At 37.1% G+C, this 14,836-nt stretch overlaps 1 protein-coding gene across 12 annotated transcripts in view; it reads left to right on the top strand.

Moving 5' to 3' along the window:
• Positions 1–14,836, top strand: part of HDAC9 (histone deacetylase 9) — a 580,466-nt gene that overhangs the window by 153,140 nt on the left and 412,490 nt on the right. For all 12 annotated transcript variants that reach the window (XM_065883429.1, XM_065883432.1, XM_065883431.1 and 9 more), the window contains 2 exons: positions 2,295–2,410; positions 12,260–12,382. In XM_065883429.1, the coding sequence (XP_065739501.1) occupies positions 2,295–2,410; positions 12,260–12,382 (239 nt within the window). The remainder of the gene's footprint in view (positions 1–2,294; positions 2,411–12,259; positions 12,383–14,836) is intronic.

The following is a 14,836-nucleotide window of genomic DNA, read 5'->3' as shown; positions in this document are numbered from 1 at the left end:
AGGATAAAAAAGCATGAAATGGGAAAGCAGCACATACGGAGAGTAGGGGATTTAAATTTGACTGAGTGCAGAGTTCAGAAAGGGCAATATTAGGAAATAATGTTAGGCTCCATTTTGGAGCAGAGGAACATAGTGAAAGTTGTCTTGCTATGATCCATCTGGCAACAGTTTAAGGAAAGTTTGGAGAGACTGACTGCTGTAGCAACTTAGAAATACAGGAGACTTTTGCTATAGTCCATGAGAGAATAATGAGGGCTGAGGGATTAAGCTGAAATCATTGTAGTCAGAAGTAGATGAGAAATGATGTAAAGAACAAAACTAAATAATCTAGTAATTGATTAGATTTGGAGTAGGGAAGGGAATGAGAATGACTGTAAGGGTAGTGATAAACAGAGGTAAGCAGAGCACATTTAATATTGAAATACACTGAGTTTGATACACATATAAAAAGAGATGAAAGGGGCTTCCCTGGTGGCACAGTGGTTGGGAGTCCGCCTGCCGATGCAGGGGACACGGGTTCGTGCCCTGGTCCGGGAAGATCCCACATGCCGCGGAGCGGCTGGGCCCGTGAGCCATGGCTGCTGAGCCTGCGCATCCGGAGCCTGTGCTCCGCAACGGGAGAGGCCATAACAGTGAGAGGCCCGCGTACTGCAAAAAAAAAAAAAAAGAGAGATGAAAAATGTCCAGTATTCCAAAGAGATTCAGGCTAGAAATTATGAAAAGGAAAGACAAGAAATAAAAGTTCTATGGGAGTATTCTGCGTAAAAATGATAGTATGATGTCATAATTTTGAGTGATTTTGACAAGGGAAAGAGAAATAAGGTAAGGCTACAAACTTCGGTGAATATCTACATTTAGAAATTGGTCGAAGGAGGAACAGCCAGAGAGATGGAAAAACAAACATGGAAGTGGAGAATCTTCTTGTAGAAAGGATGAGGAGAATGAGAACTGTTTTGTCAAAAGCCTTCAAATTTCGGGGTGTTCAAGGGAACAATTGCAGTCCACAGTGAGCAAGCTGGAAGGCCTGGTCTCAAAGAACAAGCACACTACTTCTCACAGGTTACTAGCATGCTTTCAGACTAGAGGGACAATTCCAGTGGAAAAGGAGGACCTGAAGATTCAAAATAATTGCTGGAGCAGAATTCTAGAGCAAGTGCTAAGGGGACTGGGCCATGGGTGAGGGTGACTGTGCCCGCATTGGAGCGGGGAGCAGAAGAGAAATGCTTTCACTTCGACACGGGCAAGGAGAGTGTGGATGACAAAATCACGAGGTAGAAAGAAAAGTCACTGATAGGAATCATGTCAGAAGTTGTCAGTCTCTGAGAAGTGTGAGGCCAAGATCATCTGTGCAGAGCTGAGTAGACAAGGTATAAGGATGAGGCACCTAGAAAAATGTTCTAATGAATGAACTATGGGAGGTGATAGGGGATTGATTAGAGCTCAACAGGTAATTTGCCAAGGCTTGATGAGATGGCCTCTCTTAGCTATATTTCTAGGAAATGAAAGTTTCTATTTCATTAATTAGATATTTTAGTAGGTGCATTGCTTCCTTTGTAACTTGAAATGTGTGTGAATTTTATATCTGAAGATGATAGAGATGATCTATATTGTTGTTATCCAACTCTTGCTTAAATGAGTTTGTTACATTGATGTTTAAAATTGAACATATTAAATTTAGACAACTTACCATCTTCTGGAAAATAAGTTGGGTAGAGTTAAGGTTAGCCAACGTTGTACAAGGCCATCAATACAATATTGAGATTTTATCTTATGTTGTATTTTCTTCATACAACTTTGACTAAGATGTGCTGTAATAAGGTACAGCCTTAGTAAATTAAATAAAGAGCCATTTATAACATAGCATATAAGCAATCTTTCCACACACGACAGGAATGACTCCAGGCCTCATTTGTTGATGGCACGTTTTTATGAATTATGCAAGTCCATTATCTCTATTACTGTGATTATTTATGGTAGCACAAGAGCAAGTAAGAGGAGATTACATTCTTTTTTTTCTTCCTCCAATCGAAAGCTTCTACAATCCTCTCTAACTGGATATCTCTACTTCTCTAAAATTAATGAAGACTATGTTGTATTTTTAGCAGTGAAAGCAAAGGAAGAAACGTGGTATGGAAATTCAGAAATGTTCCAAAATTTTTCACAGTTATTTTTATTTAGTCATTCACGTAGGGGAAGAGAAACAATGTTCGCTTCTGTATATTACTTAGAGTATAACTGCAGTTCATCTTTGTATGTTTTTCATGAGTGTATTCGTACTTCACAATGTTTTTCAGAATCCTCAGTCAGTAGCAGTTCTCCAGGGTCTGGTCCCAGTTCACCAAACAATGGGCCAACTGGTAATGTTACTGAAAATGAGACTTCGGTTTTGCCCCCTACTCCTCAGGCTGAGGTAAGACTCATTATTTTGGTTCTTTTCAAAGTTAATCCTCGATTAGCCCCCTAAAATGCAGTGATATTTCTGAATTGAAGTTTAAAGCCACCCGTTCTTAGTTATTTTTCTGATAGGTTTATAATGTGTGGAATTGAATAAACTCAATCTGATTTACAAAGTTTGGATGACAGTCATGGTTTGAAAATACTGAAGTATAATCCTCCAAGAAACCACTCTTAGTGATGCTGAGTATATACTGCCCAGCAGTTGTGCAACTCGGAAGTCCTTCTGCATCGTTCTTGGTTATCCTGATGGGAATAGACCCATCAGTAAGTAAAACAACATCATGCAAACCTCTCAGAAGAACAGTTGCCCAAAACAAGTTAGGTGTTTTATCCAATGGACCTGAAGAGTAATGAGAAAATTGTTGAAGTATCATAATTGAGGAACACAGAGCTCCACTAAGCAAACATGTATTAAGGACCTACTATGTGCCAGTCATTTTGCCTGGCAGTGGGGCTATAAAGATAAATGATATATGAAGTCTGACCTTGAAAAATGAAAGATTAAAGGAAACTGGTCTGAAATAACACATGATTTTTTTTTTTCTGACTGTATGCGGTCAACTTTAATAACATTTGTTTTTTGGCATATGATTTATTGAAACCAGTGATACAACAATAGAGGAAAGTAAATTTGTGAGTCAGCAAGAATTTGTCTATGTAGTTTCTGTAGTAGGCTAAGCAAAGGCAACAGCCACTCCTGTGGAATCAGCTGTTTTGGAGTCACCATCAATCGACTGAAATTCTCAATATTTCTTTTCTGTCATTATAATGCCTCCTTACCATGCATTGCTCTATGCAGAGGAAGCTGGTGTAGTAACTTCTCATATATAACTGTGACATGCTTCTTCCATTGTGTTTTATAGAGTCATGATACTTTGGGGCTGAAAGGGACTGATCAAATCTCTGATTCCTGAACCATCTGTGTAGCTCTCCTGATATGTGATTATCAGACTGCCACCAGAACACTCTTTATTCAAAGGGAACTCGCTTCACTGTCTCCTGGGGCAACCTAGTTGATTTTGGACGGTTAGCTTGACTGATAGAAATGTCTTCTGTACATTATGCCAACATCTGTGTCTGTAACTTCATACATTCACACATACATGTATAATAAATTATTTATAAATTATCTGGCCAAAATATAAGGGAAGGTTGTCCCTGATAAGGAAAGGACTGGAGCCAGTGAAGTCACTTCTTCTCTGAGGACATTTGTATACTTGAGTTTTGGTTTTCAGAGCCTCACATAACTCTGAAGGGAGAGAGAAGGCAAAGCCCAGTACTGGCCAAAGAGGATAATCTAACAGGAAACCATTCAAACCCAAAGACCTATATCTGTGCTACATTGGTGAGTCCCTCATCCCCACCCATGGAGGTGTCTTGATGTAGACCAGAGCAGGGGCAGAGTCTTTCCTGGAGAAGTTGTAACCAGAAGCTCGTTGTAGCCCGAATTTTCATAACCTCAAACTGTTAATTTAAAGTGCCCCAGAGTTTTAGTTCCCTGAGGTATCTGGAAAAAGCAAAAGTAAATTCTTTCTAGAGGAATACACATTCGTTTTAGATTTCGAAATTTTCCCTCAATTTTCCAAGGAAAATGAGCAGAAGAGATAGATGCTCCGTTGCTTATGCTCATCTTTCAGCTATGTGACGAATACAACTAGGCTGCTGTATTTTCTCCTGTCCTCCATCTATTTCTTGTTTCTTACCATCCTATTGTCCCTTTCTCGTCTTCATTTTTCCTTGTAAAACATGATACCAGGTGGAATAAATATTTCACATGTATTTGTGGCCATAGATGTAAGTGGGATTCTTGGACTATTGGTGACAGGCATTGTATTTCTGTTAGTGCAGTTATATCTCAATATCAGTCAGTTTTCTGCAACCCTTTAATCAGTTTCCAGGAAAAGAACAACTTGGTCACAGATATTTCTAAAAAACTTTAGATTTCCATTTCCTCTCAGTTTGAAGAATGAGTTTTAATTGCAGAAACACTAAAAGATCTGGGTTCTAAATAGGTTCTGGATGAATTCTGTATCCTTGGAAAATGAAAACACACTAAACCACATTCATTAAACAGTATTTATGATTCTTAGAAAAGCATTGTTAGTACAAAAAGGTGTGGAAGACCACTTACAGCTTGATAGTATTTTGTTAAGTTCAGAAACAGGCAGTACAGTATTTTGATTGGAAAAACGTATGTAATAAAAGTATATTTTAAAAAAGCGAGGGAGTGATGAACACAGAATTTAGCATGGTGGTTACCTCTCAAGGGGGAGGAAGGCAGTGGGGGACATGGTTTGTTACTAAAGATGAAGATACATATAACCCTTCATTATAAATACAAACATATGCATATAGCACTTAGTACGACATTAAGAAACAACGAAGCAATACATATTCATGAGACTGGATATAAATGGGAAAAGGTGAGATTTTGTCTTTACTTCAAGCTTTTTAAAACCTGTTAAATTAAATTGAGTGTCCCAGATTGTGTGACCCTGTCATTAAATTTCAAAATATATACAGTGGAGAATGTAAATTAAAGGAATTTGCTTTTACTATTTTAATCTGTTTTATATTCCTAAAACCTTTTGCTGATACCTAAACACAACTATCTGTTTATATGCCCCAGCTTTTCAGCTAATTGTTGACATATTCTTTCCTTCCACCCCCACCAGCTTAAAAAAAAAAAAAAAAAACAGAAGGAAATGTGATTGAATGGAGTTTGAAAGAGTAGAGGTATTTCTTCAGGTCAGTGACAGGATGTTCACTTCCAAAGCTGGAAAGACTAGTTCAAAAGCAAGCAGTGGCTTACCTCATAATGAATTAATTGTGTGTCTGAACTATGATCCAAAAGGCCAGGTGGGCAGACCTTTATGCACTGATGGGTAGCCTCTCCGTGGCCCAGAACAAAAAATTCAGCCCTGATGGCTAACATGTGGTTTTCTGCTGCATTGCATTTACAGAGGTCTGTAGCATAATTCATACTGGAGAGGTGAGGAGACAGCAGAATTCAGACTGAAACTGTCAGCAAATTAATATCCTCGCCTTGTAACACCGAATATTTCCACCTAAACTAGAGAAAAGAGGAAAAAAACAATGTTTTTCAGCCAATTTTGGATTAATCATTTTGAATTTAGTATGATGTTTACAGACATCTAAGATTAATAATAGCATGTGATGTCATATCAACAGAAATATTTGGGGATATGAAAAATTTACATCATTATACTTTCAAAAATCAAATTGGTTGCATACTTTGCCATTTATAAAATAGGCTTATTCTACCATCTTTGCTTAACATAGCGTAACAGTGTACATTTGAATCAACTCTCTATTCTGTGACCGGGAAGTAGAAAAGCATGTCACCTAATTCTTTCAGATCCCACGTAAACGAATGGGCTTCTACTCCCTTTTTGCTGCTTAGGAAATAGGAAAGTAAGGCTGTATTTCAGGCTGATCTTGAGGCTTAGGTAAACAGAAAATTTTCTCTCTCATAATTCATGTGTTCTGCATAATTTAAATAAAGGTTAAGACAGAAGTAAGGGGAGAATTTACTCGTAAGTCCAGGCTAAGGAAACCGCACATTGCATTCAGATGTATGGGTCTTCCATTCAGAAGGCTCCCAAGGAACCTGGCTGCAAAACCAACTACTTTGTCATCATTGGTTAAATTGCTGAACTTGCCCTGAACCTCAGATTCTTTATCTAGTGAAAGGTGGTAATGACTACCCCAGCAGCTTTGTGGTGGGGAATCGGTGTTTGGAAGGCAGGTGTTAAATTGTGAAGTGCAGAACAAGTTCATCTTTTGTTGTTGGTATCAATACTGGCTTCTAGTAGGGAAAACTCATTAGTATGTTTGTCACCAAGCCAGCAAATCTCACGTGAGACTGAGCCTCCATCTGCTCTGGCCACTTCTGTTCCATTTCTTCAATTTCTTACATATGCTCAGTCCCGAACTCGGATCACTGGAGCTACTTGCTTTCCTCATTTGTAAACTTGGTTGGGGAGCTGAAACCTCAGGAGTTTCTATTTCCAACTCCAGTCAGAGATGTCTTTACCTATCTAGTTACTTTATTGTTAATACTGTGGGCCTGTGGGTTCAAATATGTTTCCATGAATATCAACACCATTATTTTAGATTTGGTAGATTTATTTGATAGCTATTTTAACAGTAGCCAAGCCGCTGGTTTATTTCTAGTTGAACATTAGTGGCTGGCTCTGCTATGCTATTTTTTAAATAATTTTTTCCAGCAGATACAAACGATTTTAAAAATGGATTCTAATAATAAGGTTAAGTACTCTAAAATCATCTGAAATGTCACTTGTTTTGCCCCAATCTCACATGACTCATCTGCCTGTTGTTTCATAATAGTTGTTGTGACATTTGCTGTAAATGTTATGCTCCCTTCTGTGTGGGTGTAAAGCTATGGTTTTAGATAGCTGCAAATAAGACCCTCCTCCCCCCACCCCAGGGGAAAGGAGGTTGCTATGACACAAGAATCATTTACTAGGAATAACATGAGTCAATAATGTAAGCCAAGGCCTTTAACAAAACATCAGTGACTTTTAAATGCAAAGGAAGCCCTGTCAAATGATAATTTTTTTTTCCTCCAAACCATTTTAGTAATACATTCTTGGGTGTCCAGTAAAAATGAAAACTTAGAGATTTTTACTGCCTAAAAAAATTTATTCATCATATGGAGATTTTAATTTTCTATCAGCTATCTGAAAGGAGAATGGAAAATAAATACTATACTGAAAAATACCATGAAAGCCGTAGGCAAACATTAAATGATTAAGAGTTTTATTTCTTTGTTTACTTGTTTGTTTTTAATGTGGTTCTTCTTTTTATTTAGATAATCTAGATTTGGGGATTTGGAACCTTTTAAAGCCAAACCAGATTGAGGCTTACAAGCATGTCTTCCTAGATGCCGCTCTGATAGAACAGATATTTCCCGATAGATCTAGTCAGAGGTGCTCCAGTCTTAGGCTGAAGGATCTGATGTCCAGGGAAGGTAGGCAGCTTACCCAGAGTCATAAGCCAGTGAGTGGTAGAGCTCAAGTGTAAGATGCTTAGACCACTCTCCTTTACACCAGTCCAGACAGACTGCTGCTCACCAAAACCTGGTAGGTACTTATATTCTTTTTCTAATGTTTCTGATGCTTATGCATAGTGTAGATAATTTTGAGCATGCAGTAACTTGAAAATTCTACATTCACTTTTTCTATGAGCCTCTTAAAAAGTGGGTGATTACATAGTTAGTATTCTGTCAAGGGTCATCTGTTGACTTCTTTGTCTTCTTAAGAGCCAGAAAGGAATTCTCCCTCCCTTCTTCCCTCCCCCCTCCCTTCCTTCCTTCCTTTCTTCCTCAGTATCTTCTATCCCCACAGGCATTTTCCTTGCCCCTATATGCAGTCATTTTCTCCTGCATTTTTGTTTGCATGGGTTCTTACATCATATATGTATTTTTTGCTTTGTACTCATGAATTTTAGGGGATTTAAATGGCATGGTGTTATCAGTCTCATTCCATTTCTTATTCTTATCACTAAGCATGTGATAAAAATAAGACTAGCTCTTTTTAGAGCTAGTCACATCATAATGGATGCATATGCCTAATTGCTTTTAATCACTGTAATAATCCATGGTGGGTACCCCTCCATTTTACCTACCTGTTCTCCAGTTGGATTCCCCAGTGACCTGCAGTTCTCACCCACCACCAAAAAATGCTTTAGTGTATATCCACACTCATCACTCTGTAGCTAAATGAGAATTTCTTGAGCAGCAGGAGAACCTCTGGGTCATGGTGTGCAGTGCTGAAATATTCACCAGAATTGCTATACCAGTCCACAGTCTCACCAGTAATGTGTGATGGTTTTTACTTTCCTAAATCCCTGCGACATTTAATATTGTCCATTTTTCTAATTTTTGCCAGTGTCCATTTCGTAAGAGAATTTGAATCTTTTGATTCAAACTAAGGTCTTCTTGATGTCAATGGCTAAAGAAATAGCTCTATTGAGAGACGTAATTTTCAGTTTATATGTATTTTATTCACCTGAATTTCAAATATTATCCATAATTTAGGGTTCTAATTACCATGATGGTGAGAAAAGTAATTAAAATTTGAAGGTCATTATTAAAATATGGATAGGCCTCCCCTGCCCCAACGCCTGGCTCAGTCATATCCCTCTTCCCAACATCATGCTCTTTCTGGTGAAATGCTAGTTACCCATCAAAGCCTAGTTTAAAATCGACAACCTGCTCTGTGCCATTGAAGCGTTTTGACCATACTCTAATTATAGTGATTATGACGGGTCATTAGAGCTAGTTCTCTACTTTTCTGTGCACCCGAGTAGCATGTGAACTTACGTGGCCTAGGGCATCTTTGTACCCCTCCCACCCAATTAATCTAACTTAATTGTAATTAATTAATTGTTTTGTGAATGTTAAGCAATAGCCATTGTATATTTAATATTTCCATTTTATCTGACTACAGCAATCATTTCTGGTTCTGAAAAATTTTTAGATTAAAACTATCTTCCGCATGTTCTAAGGTATGAAACATTGGCATCTTAGCACAGCATTGATTTAAGGGCTGCATTGGTTTCAAAACTGCTTCCTGGAAAAATCCTGGCCTCGTGTGGAAATACTTGTAAGCTTACCACAGTGCTAAGGTGGGGTAACCTTCCAGCCTTGCAAGAGTGCTGGTCAGGATCCTTCACTGTCTCAGTGAAATGGTCCCTCTCACCATCTGTTCATCTGACCTTCAAGTGTGTCTGCACCCTTTTAGCAGTGTACCATACAGCTCCGGTTTCTTATTAAGAAACATTAACCTGGAACAGGTAGCCTGCTTCTATCAAGAAGTCAAATTGAGGAGACTTCCCTACTGGCCCAGTGGTTAGGACTCCACGCTCCCAATGCAGGGGACCTGGGTTCAATCCCTGGTCCAGGAACTAGACCCCACATGCATGCCACAACTAAGAGTTCACATGCCACAACTAAGGAGCCAGCGGGCTGCAACTAAGCAACCCACCTGCCACAGCTAAGACCCAATGCAAACCAAATAAATAAATTTTTAAAAAAAAAGTCAAATTGAGGAGAGTTATATTTAAAGGAGATAATTTGAGAAGAACATTATTTCAGCTAAGTCATTTGTGATTTTATCCATTGGAAGTTTATGTAAATGCTGTGCTTATTTCCTTATCTGTAAATTGAAGGAAATAAATTATGTCCAAGTCTCTGAAGTTCCGTGATATGATATATACCAGTTAGCCTCTGTGGGAAGAACCAACTGTACCCCCCAACTTGGGGGACTTTGGACTTTCCTTACTTCCTCAGGAATTGTCTCCATGACTTGAAGATCCTCACGTCCATAAAGCCACCAGGGCTTTTGCTTTCTTCTCACGCCAGACTAGCTGGCTCCCAGTTGTACACTTTTATTCTTTTCCATAAGCCCCAGGGCCTGATTGTGCTTCCTGTTTTTCTCTCAAGCTTCCTCCTTCTCCATACTTTTTTATGGTTCCCTTATCCTTCAGTAATGGCTGCAGAGTGGTGTGTAGCTTCTGCAGCAGTACCTGACAACAAATCATCCAGCCTTGATCGGTTTAAAAGTTTTATTGCTGATCCCACGGGGAACCAGAATTAGGGAAATCACTCAGTTCCTTCATCCATAACAAGAGCATAAGATTGCTGGAGAGTGCCTAGAATTAGGAACTAGGAATTAGGTTAATGTCCCAGAACTCCCTGGCATAGGGCTTGGCACATGGTCAGTGCTATCCTAGGAAATGGCACCACTCAGTTTTGCTATGAAGCTACAGGGGCCTAAAGTCCCATAGTAAGAACATTCCCAAGTCCCTTCACTTTTGTCAAAGCCCCTGTGAGCAGCCAGCATGCTACTGCAATTATTACACCTGAGAAGAAACCTTTTTTTCACTTTAGTATAGGTTTGCTTCCTACGATGGGGTAGGAGGATATCGCCCAAGTTCTGACTGGAAAACAAAGATAACCTCTTTTGTGAGGTTGGGGATAACTTTTGGTGTCATTCCCACAGTGCCTGTCAAGTCTCCCTGCTGTGGGAAGCAGATACAACCTTGAATGAATATTGTACATGATTTAAAGTAATTATTTTTCCACATTTATTTCTCTTCCATAAATACAGATGAGATATCCTTTTATTATAAATGGCTGCTTACTGCCAATGAGCTGGTTAAAATATTTTTACTTCCTTGTACGTTCTTTTGTTAACTTGTTCAGGTATATATTCTATATTTAAAAATCATGGTAAAAACATATCAGTATAAGCAAAATAACTTGTCTTTTTAAATTAGAGCAAATATGCAGCTGTCGTTGATACTCCTTAAATAAAATTGCAGTCTCATACATTCTGATGATAAAATCTTTTCCAACAGTCTTCATGGGTTTTTGACAACTTTAATTTTGTAAAGGGTTTCATATATACTCAATGTAATGTTAAAAATTTCAATATACTTCTTGCTTTCCATGTACAAGTATCTGGCTTGTTCTGAGAAAAAAACAAACTCTGAGTTGGTTTGGAATTTCAAGTTGCAATGAGAAAAGTCCACCTTTAGCTTTCTGCTCTTATGTTAGGGCTACGACTCATCTCCAAACAAACGTATGATTGAGGTGATGTTTTGGAATAACATCCTGTGTTTTGGTGGCGCATCACTCTTCAGTGACATTCTGAGGTTGCATTGTATTAGCACATGATATTTTCCCCAGTTAATTGATATCCCAGGTTTGTCCAGGGGAAAATCTACCGCTCCCCCAAACATACTTGACAAGTTATTATATTTACTTTAGTCAAAGCCCGTGTGTGCAATATCCCTCTTGGAGGTGGTCTATTATTGGAGTCCCATATGCTTTTTGTTTGGGAAGAAAGCAGTCACTGTGTCATACTGTTACATGGAGTATTCTTTTTCAGGGATGTTGTTCCCTTGGGGACCATATCAGGCCAGAGTTCCTTAGTCTAATAAGACCTTTGTAACTCTTATTGTATAAGAGTTCTGGGAGGGAAGCAAGAGTTAAACAGAAAATGTAATTCAAGCAACTATATTAGGCCACATGTGGGAAAACATGACTCTTAGTATTGGATTAAAAAAAAGGTTTATTTGTTGTAAAAAGGACTCTGATGCCAAAATTTTCAGGGTATTTCAGTGTAAGTGAAGACTGTTGTGGCCCAGGGAACTCACAACATTTTAACATTTACTTTAGTTTCTGAATATGTATGATTTAAAAAACACCATACAGAGTTGTCTTTTCACAAATTTTATATTTAAAAAAAGATATAATTAATTGTTATGGAAGTCCTGTATGGTGATATTTAAGATTTTCTTGTGTGAGTTTTCGCATCAGCAAAATGATGTTTAATCCATATGAGGATAATGATTATAGCAACGTTACATACATATTCTTCATGCATTAATACAAAAATCTGTACTCATAAGAATTACTCAATTTAATTGTTGTACTTTACCAATTGATGACAAACACACTGATTATATTCCACAAAGGTAGAATTTTAAAAATGAATTTTTTCCACACGAACATAGAAGCTTGCTCTTCAGATTTTATAGTTACAACTGATGAAGAAATTTTTAATTTATTACATATAACATTTTTGGATACAGATGTCATAAAATACTTATAAGTTCTTAATTAAAATATTTAAATGTTTTGACAGATTATGATAATATAAAATCTGTTTTCTGAAATGATAACGTTACAGTAAAATATGTGATATTGTGTAATATTTTGAGAGTTCCCTTTCACTTTTTTTTTTACCAGAAAATGGTTTCACAGCAACGCATTCTAATTCACGAAGATTCCATGAACCTGCTCAGTCTTTATACCTCTCCCTCTTTGCCCAACATTACCCTGGGACTTCCAGCAGTGCCAGCCCAGCTGAATGTAAGTCATTATTACCCTGCAACAGCCTAAACCAGCCCAAGGGATATTTTCATAGGGAAATTCTCGTTCTTTTCTTGTATATTTAGACTTCAGGGAAACTTGGTAGTCTACTTCTCCTTCACTGTTTGCTGAGTTGTTCAAAGATGTTCAGTTTAATTTCACATTAAAGAATCATGCTGGTTCATATAATATATAAAAATAATAACTAACATTTGTATAATGCTTTATAGCTTTTAAAAAAGAAAGCACTCTCCAGGTATATTATTTTGGTAGCTCCACCCAACCGTCCTATGAAACAGAGATTACAGGACACATTTTTACAGAAGAAGCAGCTGAGACTTGGAATGCATAAAAGCCCAAGATCACAGACCCAGCAAGTAGCAGACCTGAACCTCAACTCAGGCCATTGCTGAGAGGTGCAGCGTCTGAAGCGCAGCAGCATATGTTTAAAGAATTTATTTTGTGAATGACTTTATTTTGAGAATTTAGGTTACTGACTCTGTGGTACTGAAAAATACATATCTGGAAAACCTCTCTAAGAACAATATTAAACTCTTGCCTGGAGATTCAAAGTGAATCAATTACTTTAAAAGTCCTGACAACTGAAATAGGATCTTTTGGAGGTAATTGTCCTACTAACAGAAGACAGCAATAATTATTTTATGCATATTCCCTAAAATAATATAAATTTCAGTCATTGTAAAAGATTTATAAACTTTACCTAGACTAATTTATCTGTGAAAAGTTAGTAAATTAAATTGTACTTATGCAGAGGTCATATGATACGTTGGGTTTAAAGAGAAATTTGTTCCAACCCTTGGCACCAATTTTGCCAATTTTTAGATGCAGGTCTTCCACTGAGTCCATCTTGTCAAATTCACATCTTTTACGGTATGCTAACATTAAGAAATCATAAAGAGTTGACCATTTTGTGACTAATTTATTTTCAAAATATGAACCCTATCGTATGCTACTAGTTTATGCACAAGCACACCTACAGGTGACATTTTTAAATGATACATTTTATGATTGTGTTCAATACATATTATAAAACCACTCTAAGAGGTACCTTATTGTATTTGGTATTTTTAATAGAGTAGAATGTTATCTTACGTGATATAGTAATCTTATACCAGTGAGGAGAAAGCAAAATTTGGATGTTGTTTTATATTTGGAGATTAAAGAAGACAGGCTTAAAAACACTGAATTCAGCTATGCCCCTGAAATTCCACATGAAGCATTTGTAAACAGTTGGCTCTAGTGAAAAGAAGAAAGAAATTAGGGATGAAATAAAACATACATATTTATGGATGATATTTTCAAATCTTCACTTACTAAAAATTATTTTCTTCTGTTCCTGTTTTTTCCTATCTCTTCTGATGATAAGCAAATGCTAACACATAAACTTATGACACGTGAATAGGCTTTTTTTTTCCTACTCTTTTTTTTTGCATGTTCTAAGTCACTCCTACCAGCTAACACAAACATACACCACTTTTAATGTGGTCGGGGAGAATTTTTTCCCAAAGGACCAAGTACTAAAAACCAGACCATTTAATGTTTCAATGGTAATACAATTTGGTACCTTTGGATGAATAAACCAGTGTGGTTTGGATTGAAGTTTCATTTTTCTTTGCTTCCATTTTGGTGTGGATGAGGCCATCACAATTAATTTTTCAAGCTTAGCATTGCTTTGGCAAAGGGATCTCTAATATTCTGGTTCCCCACTGAGTAGTGGTAAATTTTAAGGAAAAGAGGCCAGGAGAAGGAATCACTTCTAGATTAAACATTGCATTGACTCACTGTGTGACTAAGACAAACCATTTACCTCTTTGTCCTTCAATTTCTCCGTCACTGAAAATTGCTTTGCTTCCCTGGTACACAGCAATTTTGAAAGATGAAACATGAGTTTTGAAAAGAAACATGCCACATAATTTTGAGGTATTAGACCTCTGCTTTTGTATTACCAAAATGACCACCATTCATTAAGTTCTTTGAATAGGAGAATTCATTATTACTGTTGATGATATAAATATTATTGCCTTATTATTGTGTTATCATATATTTCAAGTTCTTAATAGCATTTTTATTTGATATCTAATTTCACTTGTAGTTTATTTTATTAAACAAAAGTATCTGGAGTGTCATTTTCAATATTTAAGGATTTGGGAATCTGTTATGAATTAATATAAAATACATGTTTAAATCAAATTCCTGCATATTTTATATAACCTTTCATTGACTTATCTCAAGAATTTTATTTTAAAAATTAAATACTGGAAACCCACACTCTGTGAACGTATTAGAGGACGTATAGAGAAAGGGTGAATTGTTCCTTCTGCTTGAAGCTCCAAAATTACGGATCTTTTTATCTCTAGCTTCTTAATCCCTATTGTATAGCCATTAGCTCAGCGATTTGAATAAATTCTACTTTTCTAATATACCTTTTACTAC

The sequence above is a fragment of the Phocoena phocoena genome, chromosome 9, assembly GCF_963924675.1.
Source record: "Phocoena phocoena chromosome 9, mPhoPho1.1, whole genome shotgun sequence".
In the NCBI taxonomy this organism is placed as follows: domain Eukaryota; kingdom Metazoa; phylum Chordata; class Mammalia; order Artiodactyla; family Phocoenidae; genus Phocoena; species Phocoena phocoena.
The sequence above is the reverse complement of the archived record's forward strand: the minus strand, read 5'-3'. Positions and strand labels throughout refer to the sequence as shown.